Source organism: Ptiloglossa arizonensis, chromosome 12 (assembly GCF_051014685.1).
Source record: "Ptiloglossa arizonensis isolate GNS036 chromosome 12, iyPtiAriz1_principal, whole genome shotgun sequence".
Taxonomy (NCBI): domain Eukaryota; kingdom Metazoa; phylum Arthropoda; class Insecta; order Hymenoptera; family Colletidae; genus Ptiloglossa; species Ptiloglossa arizonensis.
In genome coordinates this window covers 12,351,009-12,364,765 of record NC_135059.1, presented here as the reverse complement: position 1 = coordinate 12,364,765, position 13,757 = coordinate 12,351,009, and the positions used below count along the sequence as shown (strand labels likewise).

Here is a 13,757-nt window from a genome sequence, read left to right as displayed (position 1 = left end):
CTGTCAATATTATGTGTTTATTTTGTCAAAATCCTTTGAGTTAAGCGTATAAATATACATCTAGGTATTTCAACATCGTTTGTCCGTTCTCTTTTCAGGGGTTTATCAAATAAGTTGCTTTTATTTATATTAGTAATATTAGATTCAAAGTTATTATTAATAATATTGTTTAGTTTTTAAATATTCGTCTTAATTTTTTGTCTATATATCGGATATAATTATTCTACTTTTGTACAGTTATTGAATTCAGTGTTCCTATATCTCGTTCAGCGGAGTCTAGAAAGTATCAAACAAACCATACGACTTTGTGCAAAACCAAAACCAAAGGAAACTATGCAAATAGATGTGAATAAATAGATACAAATATAATACAATTTATAAAAATTACGATTTATGCATATAAATAATAGTATACCATTTTTAGGTTCTGCAATGTAAGTGTTAATAAGAAAAAAGTAGATATAAGCGTATACAGATTCCAAAACAGTGTTTTAGCTCATTAGATGTCAAATCTACGTCAGATACATTCTTGGCCAGAGTCACCACGACCAATAAGAACTATCTTACACACTTTCGCTAAATAAAGTCTAATACTGCGATTATATGAAGTACTGCGGGCTACTCAACTCCGAACCATATTGAATTTCTTCTACCACTGCATATCAATCAGGAACCACGTGTACGTGAGCACGATATTTCGGACAGCTTCAGAGTTAAGAAAGGAGTCGAGTGTGCATTATAATGAAGAAAAATGTAAACAATTTTTTTACAAAAACAAGTTTCAAGATTCCTTGATCACGTTTTGACTATTCAACAAAGTTTGTATATATAATAATGATTATTATTGTGGTTTTAAATACCAATTTTAAAAAGAATTGAATTTTTCATAAAAGCATTAAATAAACTTTTTTTCTTTATTTTATCTAATGACTAAAAAATTAAACGAAATCTAATTTCTTGCATATTTGATCCACATTTATAATGTACACTAGTGGTGTCAAATTCTTAGATGAACATGGCACCGTGTGCATTTTTGAAAAGTCCGTGCACCTTTAACACAAAAAAGGTCTCTCAAAATAATGTTGGAGATTCGATAAGTCATTGAAATTTGATATTTCTATTTTCTTTAATTACATTTACAAAAAATTAAAAACTAATACATTAAAGATAAGAAAATTAATATTTTTATTAGAAATTTGATATCTTTTATTAGAAAGTATTTTATCAATATTAACGGTCGAAAACATAATAAACAATTAATTTTATAACTTTCTTTTTTATTTTATTTATTTTATTTATTTGTTGTTTTGTACACCACAGTCTATAATTTATAAAGAAAACTCAAATAAAGTATATGCTCTGTAAAACTATATTTTCTCTGTATTTCTTGATTATAATTATGTTTATAATTTAGAGAAACTTTTGTTTTGGAACATCATACTTAATTTAAGACATAATTAGAAGCGTCTAGGGAAAAGTCCAGAGTTCTAATGCTCTTTGCTTTAGTTATGATTCTACAGATGGCAGCCCCATACGCTTACGTATACGCTGTTATGAACGCGTAGGTATAGATAAAATTCAGTGAACAGCATCTAACAAATGTTTTTAATATCTCGGAAACTATGGTCGAGTGGCAATTATGTATATAGGAAAAAGTTGTTTGGAATGTTAAGTTTTACAACATATTTCAATATCATCGAAATCGGTATTGTGACTCTTAATTACCAAAAATAGCTTTTTTCTAATATCTATGGAGATAGTCTTTCATAAATCCATCCGTTATCTCCTTGATGGATGAGAACGTTATCGATCTTATCGTTAGGTTTGGGTCGTCTAAAACGTATTCTATCGTGTAAACGATCGCTTTGACCTTGCCAAAATTCTACAGAATGTGGAATGACGATGTAACCACCCCTGGAATAAATTATTTCTATAGATAGATTTCAGTAACATCAAGTCTTAAGTAAAAAGTGTATGGAATTTTCAGTGATATCTCATTGAATTAATTACCAACAATCTGGCCTTTTAATTTGTCCTTCCGAAAATTGAGCCAATAATTCCCTTTCTTTCACGATAAGTGTTTGTCTACTAGCAATCACATTACTTTGTTTGCTGGCCATAGATCCTATTTGATTTGCATAGGGTCGACTTTGAAAGTAACGGTCCGAATCTTCTGCCGACACTTTCTCCACTTTACCTTCTATGCGCACCTATACAATTTAATATTACTATCGATTATACAGGGATTATTTAACAAAAACAATGGAAGAATTTTAAAATTGTTTATCAATTGCGCTTCATTGGGGGACAAATGCGACGTTTTAACGAGGGTTTAGTGTATGTAGTAATACGAGACAGAGTAGGAGTATCATTAGCAACCCGAGGTTCCGTAATAATTTTCAAATATTTGATAGAAAGAATCTGTACATTAATTGAATAACTTAATTGTTATAATAGTTCGAATTCAGTCGGTATCAATTTTATCTTACGCTTCGTTTTAGAGGTTCCCAGTAAAAACTCAGCGCTGCATTCGGGTTCTCAGCCTGCAAATGAATTGAGTACAGTTTCCACTCGTGCGGTGCAAAGCATGAGTATAATAGTAGAAAAGGTATATAGTTTATGCCGTAACAGAATCAAATGACTGGCCCCCTGGTGACAAGTTTAAGAAGTGACGTCGCAATGGAGATAACTCCCCTTAGTAGCCTTGAGCAGCCAGTTGATTCTGATTCAATTGTAATATCCTTGAAGATCATAGAACTCACCTCTGAGTTCTTGACTCCTGACACTCAACTGCGTTATTATACTCAGTCTTTGCTGCTTTCAGGCCGAAGGCGCACGAGCGTTGAAACAACGTGTGTTGCGACGTACGTCGATTTTGACAGATGTTACGATCGAGGCACGCAAGTCAAGTGTTGAATCATTAATCATTACTTTCGCATGTTTGCGAATTTATGCCTTGTTTTTGTTTTCTGTTCTCTCAGAAATGAACGGCTTGTCCGCATCCGCGTTTACCGATGTCCTTTCCGTTTTTCCATCTTCGGACATTATCTTAAAAATATAAACAGATATCACTTCGCGAAAAGATACCATCCAAATCTGTTTATGAGATAAGTATCGAGTGTTGATATATCCTAACGCACGTTTTAACATAAATATATTTGAAAAAAATTAATGCACGTTGCATCGTATGTCGTAAGCGACGCACGTGCATAGTGTGTAAGCTCTAATATGCGGCAATGTATTTATACAATGTATGTCGTGACGTCCGTCACAACGCACATTGTTTCAACGTTGTGTGCCCCAGCCTTATAAATTCACGGTATCTCTTCCGCCTATAATACGTAAACTGTACACTTACCAGTTCGCGAGCCTTCCTACTCTCATAATTCGTGTAAAATTTAAATCCATCTGTGCCAAAACTTTTGAGCAAAACAGCTCGCACCGATGGAATTCCATCTCTGTAAAAAAAATATTTTCCAGAATGTTTCCACGAATCGTGTGGTTGATGTTAAGGCAAGTTATTTGCGATTACTTAGTAGCTGTGCCAAGGAACATGGCGTTCGGTTCGAAAATTTGCGGGAGGGTACAGGCTTCGTCAAACCATGCTTTAAATTGTTTAATAGGCTCCTTGCTTACGAGTTGGTCTTCGGTAAAAGTTTCACTTTTATTTTTATATTTAATTCGCTTATCTAGAAGAGAAAATAAATGTAATTAACGATTATTCGACTCGAGATATTCGATATTTAGCCCTGAAAATAATCGACTTGGACGTTCTTCCGCTACTCAACTCGATAAAGAGAATTCTTTTTTTACTTCGTTGGGTGATAACCAATAAAGAGAGCGGTTAACAATGAAATCTGGGCAAGCAATGCTTTTTTAACTAGCGTTGTTAAAGTGAGCCCGCGGTCTGGAACTTTAAAAGCTCGACTGACCGTAGTTGTAGCCGTAAACGCTAAAATTCTCTCGGTTTGAATCTTGAACTCTGAGAACTGGAGTTTTTAACGCTCGAGTCTCGAAGTTTAAAGACTTAAGTCGTTTAACTTATTCAGCTTTTAGTTGTTTCGCGCTTCGTGCGTACAAACCACGGTTCTGATTTAGAGACCTTTTACAACATTTTACTTCAATGTTTATAAGATGAGAATAATGTTACAGTTATAATATTTTCCATTTGATACGTATAAATATAAATTATGATCGAAAATTGTCCGAAATCGACAACTACGAGTTTGACTCGTAGTAGCGCGTTTCGGTTTAAGTCGTGTAATACAAATTTAACTCATAGTTTGAGCTGAATGACCCAAATTAAATGGCCCAGTTAATTTGCTACATCAATCGGTGTCACCTGATCAAACAACAACATTGTTACGCTTATGGCGTGTACAGAGTATGAAAATCTTCTGGATTCGCAACAATCCTCTTTCTTGTTTCGACTCTTGTTCTTCGTCCCAGGAGTCAAGCTAATATACTCTTTGAACCGTAGAGAAACATCGTTTACAAATTTAAGTTTAGTGGCTGTAAATATTTTATCAGTACCAGTCATGAATGTTCCAAGTGAGCGATCATTTTCAAAAGCTGGTAATTACGAAAAAAAGGGTTAGATTAAATGTTAATTTCAACTGTTAATTTGAGTCAAGTTTTCATGTGCCTGAATTCAAAGCTATATTTCTTAGAAAATGAATAACACGTATAAAAGAATTGTTAATTTTTCTTTAAGCTCAAGAACTTCGAGAACCGAGCGTTAAAGCTTGAGTCTTAAAGCTTTGGAAGCTTAAGCTTCGTACGATATTATTCTTAAGAACTTAATCTTTAAGGTTGAGCTTTGAAATTTTGAAAACTTAAGCTTCATACAGCACTACTTTTAATCGTAAGCCTTCAATAAGGCGGGTGCGTAATAATTTAAAGTTACAATTTGTAATATACAAATAAATAACTAAATTTTGTATGTAATTGAAAAGAATAAGAATTACATAAGATTACTAATCTACGCTCGATGTGTTTGGAACAGTAGGAGTAGAACAGAGTGGGGGCTACACTCTTTTGCTTGGTAACGAACTATTATGTACATGTACGGTATTATGTATTGGCGATGAATTGAAGATACAGATCGAAAAACAAATCACATTACTGTAGTATCGAATAAATAAAACACGTTACTACATCGTTAAATTCCTTTTTTCTTTTCTTTATAATTTAGGAATATGGTAAAGAAAATATATGATTCTATTTAAAAAATATTAAATGATTTCTGTTTTTTATAAAAAAAAAAATAACATTTTCTTAAATTTTATTTACATTTATAAATTCATCATTTAATACCAACGCACTTTTGTTTAAAATATTTGTTTCTATTAGAAAACTTAAAATATCGTGGCAACTGATTCGTGGACCAATTATTACTCCAATTCACCATTGTGAAGTACAACGTCACCTACTATCGCGTCAAGCGTTTGATAACAGGTATTTTTACGATAATTACTAATGATATACGTGTTGATACGTGTTAAAATCTACTTTTATGTCATTTTTCGAAATTTAAAAAGTAAGTCCCACTTGAGTTGTACATTCACAATAATCATTTTCTCAACAATTATTTTTCAGCTGTATGTTTACATCTGTTTTTCAAAGATACGCTATTGATTGATCGCAATCGCAACAAATAATTTTTTTTTAATAAAAGTAGGGTAGAAGTAATGATAATACTACCTCCATAGAATTATAACATTACCTCCAATATCAACACTGTAGTTTACATCCTGAGCGTTGAGTTTTACCGACGACATGATATAAAATACTGACAGTAATACAGTAATAAGGTGTGATCGATTGGCCGTACGTACCACTCGCACCCGCACTTGTAACTAGATTCCTATGCTTATATCAAAGTCTTACATTCGCTTTCTTTCTCGACTCCCCGAAACTGTCAAGTGACATACGCTTCTGCATTAGTAGTGGGGGGAAATTGAACATGGCGCTGAGTAGGTCACGATGCTTCGTCTGGTTACTCTGTGCAAAACATCTGTTGTATACTTGTCTGTGAAATCTATCTACTAAACTACATATTCTCACAAATTAAATATTCTTAATATCGTTAATTTCTTAATCAGAAATAATATAACAAGAATTTTTTGGTTATATAGAAGAGCATTAGTTAAGAAAAGGACCATGGTCTTAATTTATAGTGAAATATAGATTTAACATTTGACAGTAAAAGGATGTAATAAAATAATTGCTATGGTTGTCAATCAATATTTAGTAATTGATATGATGTTTATATGAAAAGAAAATTTATAAATGTAAAAATAAATATATAGTATTATTAAGTAACGTAAATTTAAAGATAGTTATGTATGTGGTATATATATGATACTTACAAATTAAAATGGATCGTGATTTATTTGATACAAATAAATTAACAGAGCAATTTCTTTGTTGCACACCAATAAATACAATAGATACATTTGTATGTAAATATTTTATTATAACTTTAAATAATTTTTACATTGTTGTAAACAATTATGTATTACTTTAAGGTTTCTACTCAAAATACTAGTTGTTTAATTGATTTGAATGAGCAAAAGAAGATTTTAGAGAACACAGTAAATAATAATTTAAATAAAAAGTATCCTATAAAACGATCTTATCAACAAGCATTTTTAAAGTTGCTTATGAAAAAGGTATGGGACTTTACATTATAAAAACCCAATTTGTAGAAGAAAATACTTATATATGAAACTTTATAATGGTTATTCTTAACTTAGATTGAAGAAGAAGGTGGTGAAATTCATGATGATATATATTCAGCATATTGTTATTTAATATCTTTGTCGTTAAACGAATCTAATCATTTTCGACACTTTTTAATAGATGATAAAGGTTCTGATTATATAAGTGTACAAGAAAGTACAAATATCATATCAGAAGGTACAACTGGATTATGTAGTTGGCAGGTATTTCATTCTTATCCATCATTGTCAAATAAAATTATTTTCCTTTATTCTGGTAATATTTACAACTTATAGGGAGCCCTTGAACTAAGTAAATGGTGCACAAAAAATAGAAATGAATTTTGTGGAAAAGTCATATTAGAACTTGGTTGTGGAGTTGGATTAACAGGATTATGTATTATCAAGAAATGTTCTCCAAAACAATACATTTTCTCAGATTGTCATCAAACTGTTTTAGATATGGTTTCCAAAAATATCAAACTTAATCTATTACAAAATATAGAAAAAGTTCAAATTAAACCCCAATTAGAGATTGATAGATTAAAATTCCAAATAAAATATAATAATACAGATGTTGAAGTAATGGAATTAAGATGGGAAGATATTAAAAAATATTTAACCGAGCATTGGATTATGCCAGATATAATAATTGGAGCTGATATTTTATACGATACAAATTCATTTCATACATTAGTGTTGGTATTAAAAGCGTTGTTATCTTTTAACAATAGATATGCTATTATTGCAGGAATAATCCGTAATGTGGATACTTTTTCACAATTTCTACATCTATTAGGTATTTCCCTAACTGGTAAAATCTAATTTTTATTGGATAATTCTTGATAAAATTAATATTTCTTTTTATTTTTAGAACTACATGACCTTTCTTTTGAAAAATGTATTGTACCAGAACAAACAATACTTATACAGATAATGAATTCGCCAGTTCAAATATTAAAAATTTTTTGGAAGAGATAAAATTTAAGCTTTACTGTCTAAATGATATATTTTGACATATGCCTGACATAGTAACTGAACTATGCATGGTATTTATGTATCAACATATGATTTAATAAAGTATTTTATAAAAATGTTGTACTTGATAGAAAAAATATTTAAACGGTCTGAATCAAAAGTTTAGTATGAAATGTATATGCTTACTCACAATAGGTATCTTCAATTATCTAGTTTGCAACATTGTATGTGTAATCTCTACAATTCGTAGTCAATAATATCATGCGTATTTACTCTTCTAGTGATAAGAAGAGCTAACCTTCTTCGCTCTCTTCTAGTGATAGTAGAAGAAGTATTCCGAATTTCGACCTATCCAGCACCATGTTGCACTACTTACACATGCACAAATTGTGTGTCCATGAGCGTGACACTTCAGCAGCTTTAGTGAGTCGAGAAAGAAAATAAGTATGAGGCTTTCTCTCATTTTCAAAATATCGAAAGTTCGATTTACAGGCAGATAGTTTAACTGACCGGTTACACGAACCGGACAGTGGGATTAGAGCCCTAAAAACTTGTCAAAAACTCGAAATACAAAAATTCAGGAATTCATCTGAGGAATTCAGGAACATTTCAGGAATATCAGTCAGTAAATTATAGTTATAATTTATAGAACCAGCGCTTTTTGACCGAAATCAAATATAAAATGTCGGGGTCACTTATTCTTTGTATGAATTTCATTCATGAATAATTGACAATTTGTAAAATTAAAATTAGAAATATAAACCTGCCTTTAAGTTTCAACAAATGATACAGATTCGTAATAATAAGAGTGAATAATTTGTGTAAAAAAACGTCATTTATTTAACATTTCATGGTCTTTCTCTTTCTCTTGTACATCTAGTATATCCAGGAACTTAAATATTTACTGGAACAAAACAAAATTAAATTTTAGTTATTTAAGTATATATCATTTCATATTACAATGATGGTAAATTGAGTATTGTTTTGTATAAATAATATTGCGATCTAATTCCCATTACTAAGATTATTTGTTTAAAATAGTGTATGTATTTTAATCATATTTTATAATTTATTCCAATCATTTTTCAATATTTTTAGTTCACAAAATTTTTACCTAAATTAGTATTTAGCTGGATATAGATTCATCTTCGTTATCAGAATTCGTACTTCTGACATCTTGATTATTCTGTTCTTCTTGATCATCTTGATCTTCCTGATTTGACATCTCTTCCCAATTTTCATCAGATTCACTCTGTAGATCCTCATCTTCTATTTTGCCATCTTCATCTGAGGAATCTATTTATATTCACTTATATCATTTTCAAGTTTAAATGATCAATCATAATAACAAAAGTAATGTTTAAGCAAAGTTTAAATTAAAGGCTATAAGAAAAAATATTTACTATAGAGTACAAAAATACGAAAATTGATCAAAAAAAGTGTTTGTATAAATTTGAAGGTATCTAATCTATTTTTAAAGTACATATAAAATATACAAATTTTCCAATTATACAGAAATATTTATGTATTTTACTTTTATTGACTTACTCAATAAAATAACGGGAACTTATTTATAAATATAATTTTCGTAAAATATTTTGTGTTTTTAAAAGGATTAATAAAAGTTAAAAAATATCGTTAACAACGAACGATAAATAATATGTATTAGATATACCTGTTATTTGAAATTTTACTATAAAACGAAATAAATCACCAAATACAAGTAATTTTTAAAATATGGTTTTAAAACAGAACATTTATTACAAACCTGAATCCTGATACACAAGACAATTTTCAATTACATCTTTTTGATGTTCTTCAATTGTTTGAGATATTTGGCCAGTGATGAGAGAAATACGACCTTTAAGTTTTGAGACCTCTGATAAGAGAGCCAATTTAGCATCTATTAAACTTAAAATTGGACCAAATAATTGCATAAGATCTGCTTGTGACAAAAAATAACCTGCATGTGTCATTAACAATGCTTCCAACCATCTCACTGCAACTTTGCTCCTACAATGTAACAATAAAAATGGGAATAATAAATAAAAAATGTGTGAAATAAAATTTATACTTTTAAAGATATTCCTAATACATTATTATTTATTTCACTAATATTTAATATTACACAATAATATTATGTAGCAACCTTAAACAATAATTTGAAAATAATAAAATGAATATCTAGAGTGAATGCTACTTTAAAATAACAATGCACTACACAATATTAATGAAATTAAAAATTACTATATAAGTTTTATATTTCAAGATATAAATAAGTTTTAGAATTTTCCAATAATTATTTCAGTAAAAATTTATTAACATATATAAAAAAAAGAAATAAAACATTCAATTTTATCGACAATAAAACGCAATTAAATGGAATACTATAAAATATCGTTTTGCATAAGTTTGTAAATAGAAAAGTATGCTTTATTATAAAAAATATTTATGAATTAAAAATTTGATAATAAATTTAACACGAACTATTTAATACACAAAATAAAACATGCATAATATATTGACGAAGTTGCAAATTTTATAAACAGAATTGTGAAAGTGGGTGATATAACAGAAACTAACTAAATGTAATAAGAACTAATTGACTGTTTGAAATCTTACGCGTAAGTTTTACCCTGGAGTAAGATGGTCAGTTCTTTGAGTAGTGGTCCAATTGCCTGTACCGGTAGTTTGGCAATAGTATTCCTAATAATTGACTCGTTTGTTGTAAGAAAAATATTGCTCAAAATAGTTTTGTCTTTACTATTTAAGCCTTGAATTAAAAGTTGTGCTCTATTGCTACCTGAGCTAGTAGTTTTTCCAGTGGGACTGCTTTCAGCATTTAAGCTCAAGTTTTCCAATCTGACTTTTAGTAATAATTGTGATCCAGAATTATTCCTGTCTCTTTTTGTTGCAGTTTGAAGTATTCCTATGGAAAAGAAATCAAAAGATGACAATATTTATCTCTAACTCAATTAAATACTATTTGAAATATTCTTCTTAATTTTTCATTAATGAAAAATCATTGAGTCATGAAAACAAGAACAAATGGAAGAATACAGAACTAATAAATTAAATGATATGTAGTTATGTTTAACATTCACTAATTATTTCTTTTTAATTACATGTACGATTATAAATTACATACTGTATACATTAATATCTTGATAAATAAAACATTGATGAATGGACGAATATTTTAATCTAAACAGTGCAAGGAAGAGTACTTTGAACAATGAAATCTAAATAAGTAAATTGAAAGTTTAATTGAATAAATAACTAAGTTTAATTTCTTAAGAAAAAATTGTGAGTTATACAGTGAATGTGTCATAGTGCATAGGAAATGGTTTGATCGAATCTTAAAAGATACATTATTAAATTAGAAACACTATGTTATTTACACATTAAATAACATATACCTGGTGCAAGGTACTCAACGTTATCTTCAATTATAGTAGTCTTCACCTTAGAAATTTCTTCTTTTCTCTCTTTATTTTTTCTATTTTCTGAGCGCACTAGGCATTGTACTTTGTCAGAGAAATCTGGAGTCACCCTTTCAAATGTAGGATTAAAATATGTACCATATGTTAATAACAATTTTTGGTCTTCTGTCAGTTTTGCATCTAAGATGGAAATTTGCTGAACACTGTCTTTTTGACTTATATCAGAAGCTACTGCAATATTTAAGTTAGGCTTCAAAGGTTTTGAGCGACCATTAGGTTGATATTGAAATAAGTGCGCTTGTCCTGATCTAGTTACTACCAGTACAACTACCTGAGACTCTTCTGATACATTTACAGAAATACTTATTGCATCATCCTGAAGAGCTAACGTTGCCACAGGAGTTCTATCGTTTTTATGCTGTAAATATTTTTGTAATTAGTGAATATAATAATTAAATTAATAATAAAGTTTATAAGTATTAAAGTTTCTTTATTATAAGCGATTTTATTAAGTTTCTCAGGGGCAGTGATCTCTATAACAGTGAATGTTTTAAAATAAAGAGAAAAAAATATTTCTTACTTCATCTAAAGCCCAGACATTAAGACAACCATCGCCACAGGCTCCACTAATTACATAATTGCTTCCAGATGGCATTTTAATAGTACAAAGACATGTCACTTGATTAACATGACCTGTGAATGTTCTGACTAATTGCTTAGTAGATAGATCCCACCACTTTACAACTCTTTCTCCTGATAGTAAACTCTTTCCATCTTCTGAAACTGCCAGAGATGTTGTTTTTCCTCTTCCAGATTTCCATTTACATTTCACACTATTTTCTTTTAGATTCCAATGAATAATATGATGATCATCTGCTGCAGTGAATAGTCCAACATTTTCAGACCAAGTCACTGCAGTAACTGTACCAGTGTGACCATCCAGTTGACTAGTAACTGATGATGTTGTTGTATCATAAAGCGTAATTCTTCCATTTGTAGAACCCATTGCAACAATGCCTGTGGGATTGGATTCTTGTGAAATAGACTTCTTTCTGCGTTTTTTCCATGGTGAGGGCTGCAAAATTATGTAAACATATTAATATAATTATATTTATAAATAAACTATGAAAAAGACTTTATTGCTTTACAATTTCATGTTTAAAATCCTTAAATATAAAATTTATATAATTTATATTACAAAATAATTAAATACTTTTTCATTAATTCAAAATTTTCCTGTATTACTTTGTTTAATATTGAGAGTAATATAATCAAACAATATCTGTTACTCATATTATTATTTCAGATGTGCATTTAAACATACTTCAATTTCATATTCATAATATTTGTCAATATCTAATAAATGCATGGAAAAATTAATTTAAAATAATAAACAACTAAAAAATATTTACAAGTTCTTAAAGGTATAAGAATAATTAAAATAAAATACCGTAGAAAAAAAAATGGCTTTTAAATTTCAATTTTAAAAAACAATACATACTTTCTCACTTAGTAATTCTAAAAATTATGTAATTTTAAGGAATACTTATCTAATTCAATTAATTAGTGGATCCAGCAATTATGCACTTATCTTCGAAACAAAACTATTTTAATATAAATATTGAGTTCTAATGTCATGAAAAAATTCTACAATAATAAATTAGATTTTTTTCTGTACAAATTCAAGGAATTAAATAATGCCAGAGTATAATCTAAAATACGCACTTAATAAATGAGCATAATTTTGCAATAAATAACATAATGTTAAGTAAATCAATGTTTTTTGGGAGATAAACATTTTAATAATCTTGAGACAATTTTTATAGAAATTTAGTTTCAGAATTTACCTCTGTGAAAATTTATAGAAAATTATAAACCACATTGGAAACATAACCTTTAAATCTACATTATGAAATAGATTTAAATGAAAAAAGGAAAAAATATATTAGTATCCACGGTTAAAAATTAACTTTTTTAACAAAATTTATAAATAACAATACACAAAATAGATTTATAAAACAGTAAAATGAAAATTGATTATAATGACAAATAAAAAAGCACATGGCTCACCGAGATATTTGTTGGTGAGGAATTAACATAAAGCCAGGCCAAAACACAACATGGAGAGGACAGATGAAAATTTGAAACATATTCTTGTTTTAAACGACCAGTGAAAGTATCCCAAATTTTTAACTTTCCATCGGTTCCACAATGAGCGAAATATTCACCATCGGAAGAAAAAGCGTAACAACTGACGGTAGTCGCCATCTTTGAACTATAGGAACTATGGAGCGAAGTCGGCAGCAATCAGCTTTTTACTGATGTATAACTTCAATTCATATTCAAAACTGTTTACTTCGCAAAATAACTAATATACACGGTGTTTAAAGCATATGCTACTTAATTCTCCATGAGAGAGTTGGATAAGTGAAGAAACATAAATATTCATCATATAACTTTATACATTAGATTTTTTACACAATTCTGTTAGTATCGTCTGAAACATGAAATAGTCAATGCATTACACGAAGAGATAAAGTTGGATGTAAATACAAATAGTGTTTGTATGTGAACAAAATTTTATTGGCTGCTAGTCGACACGACGCCATAATCA

The 13,757-nt window shown here is 29.3% G+C and overlaps 3 protein-coding genes across 6 annotated transcripts; 1 reads left to right on the top strand and 2 right to left on the bottom strand.

Moving 5' to 3' along the window:
• Positions 1–1,586: 1,586 nt before the first annotated feature.
• Positions 1,587–5,902, bottom strand: LOC143153499 (pyridoxine/pyridoxamine 5'-phosphate oxidase). The gene is made up of 6 exons (XM_076324780.1): positions 5,726–5,902; positions 3,533–3,689; positions 3,359–3,458; positions 2,490–2,543; positions 2,011–2,210; positions 1,587–1,914 (listed from the first exon to the last, which is right to left on the bottom strand). The coding sequence occupies exons 1-6, from the start codon at positions 5,778–5,780 to the stop codon at positions 1,749–1,751; spliced, it is 732 nt and encodes a 243-aa protein (XP_076180895.1). The 5' UTR covers positions 5,781–5,902; the 3' UTR covers positions 1,587–1,748.
• Positions 5,903–6,306: 404 nt separating this feature from the next.
• LOC143153498 (protein-lysine N-methyltransferase EEF2KMT) lies at positions 6,307–12,268 on the top strand. 4 transcript variants are annotated; one of them, XM_076324779.1, is made up of 7 exons: positions 6,307–6,460; positions 6,531–6,674; positions 6,759–6,947; positions 7,020–7,521; positions 7,597–7,655; positions 8,018–8,144; positions 11,991–12,268. In XM_076324779.1, the coding sequence occupies exons 1-6, from the start codon at positions 6,380–6,382 to the stop codon at positions 8,018–8,020; spliced, it is 978 nt and encodes a 325-aa protein (XP_076180894.1). In that variant the 5' UTR covers positions 6,307–6,379; the 3' UTR covers positions 8,021–8,144; positions 11,991–12,268. The 4 variants fall into 4 exon arrangements, with proteins under 4 accessions (XP_076180894.1, XP_076180893.1, XP_076180892.1 ...); XM_076324778.1 differs by having other exon boundaries at positions 7,982–8,144; XM_076324777.1 differs by having other exon boundaries at positions 7,597–7,895; positions 7,982–8,123.
• Positions 8,517–13,414, bottom strand: LOC143153497 (WD repeat-containing protein 43). Its single transcript, XM_076324775.1, has 7 exons — positions 13,214–13,414; positions 11,724–12,218; positions 11,120–11,561; positions 10,323–10,629; positions 9,469–9,713; positions 8,815–8,996; positions 8,517–8,604 (listed from the first exon to the last, which is right to left on the bottom strand). Exons 1-6 carry the CDS (start codon positions 13,409–13,411, stop codon positions 8,827–8,829), a joined length of 1,857 nt encoding a protein of 618 aa, XP_076180890.1. The 5' UTR covers positions 13,412–13,414; the 3' UTR covers positions 8,517–8,604; positions 8,815–8,826.
• Between the last annotated feature and the right edge of the window lie 343 nt (positions 13,415–13,757).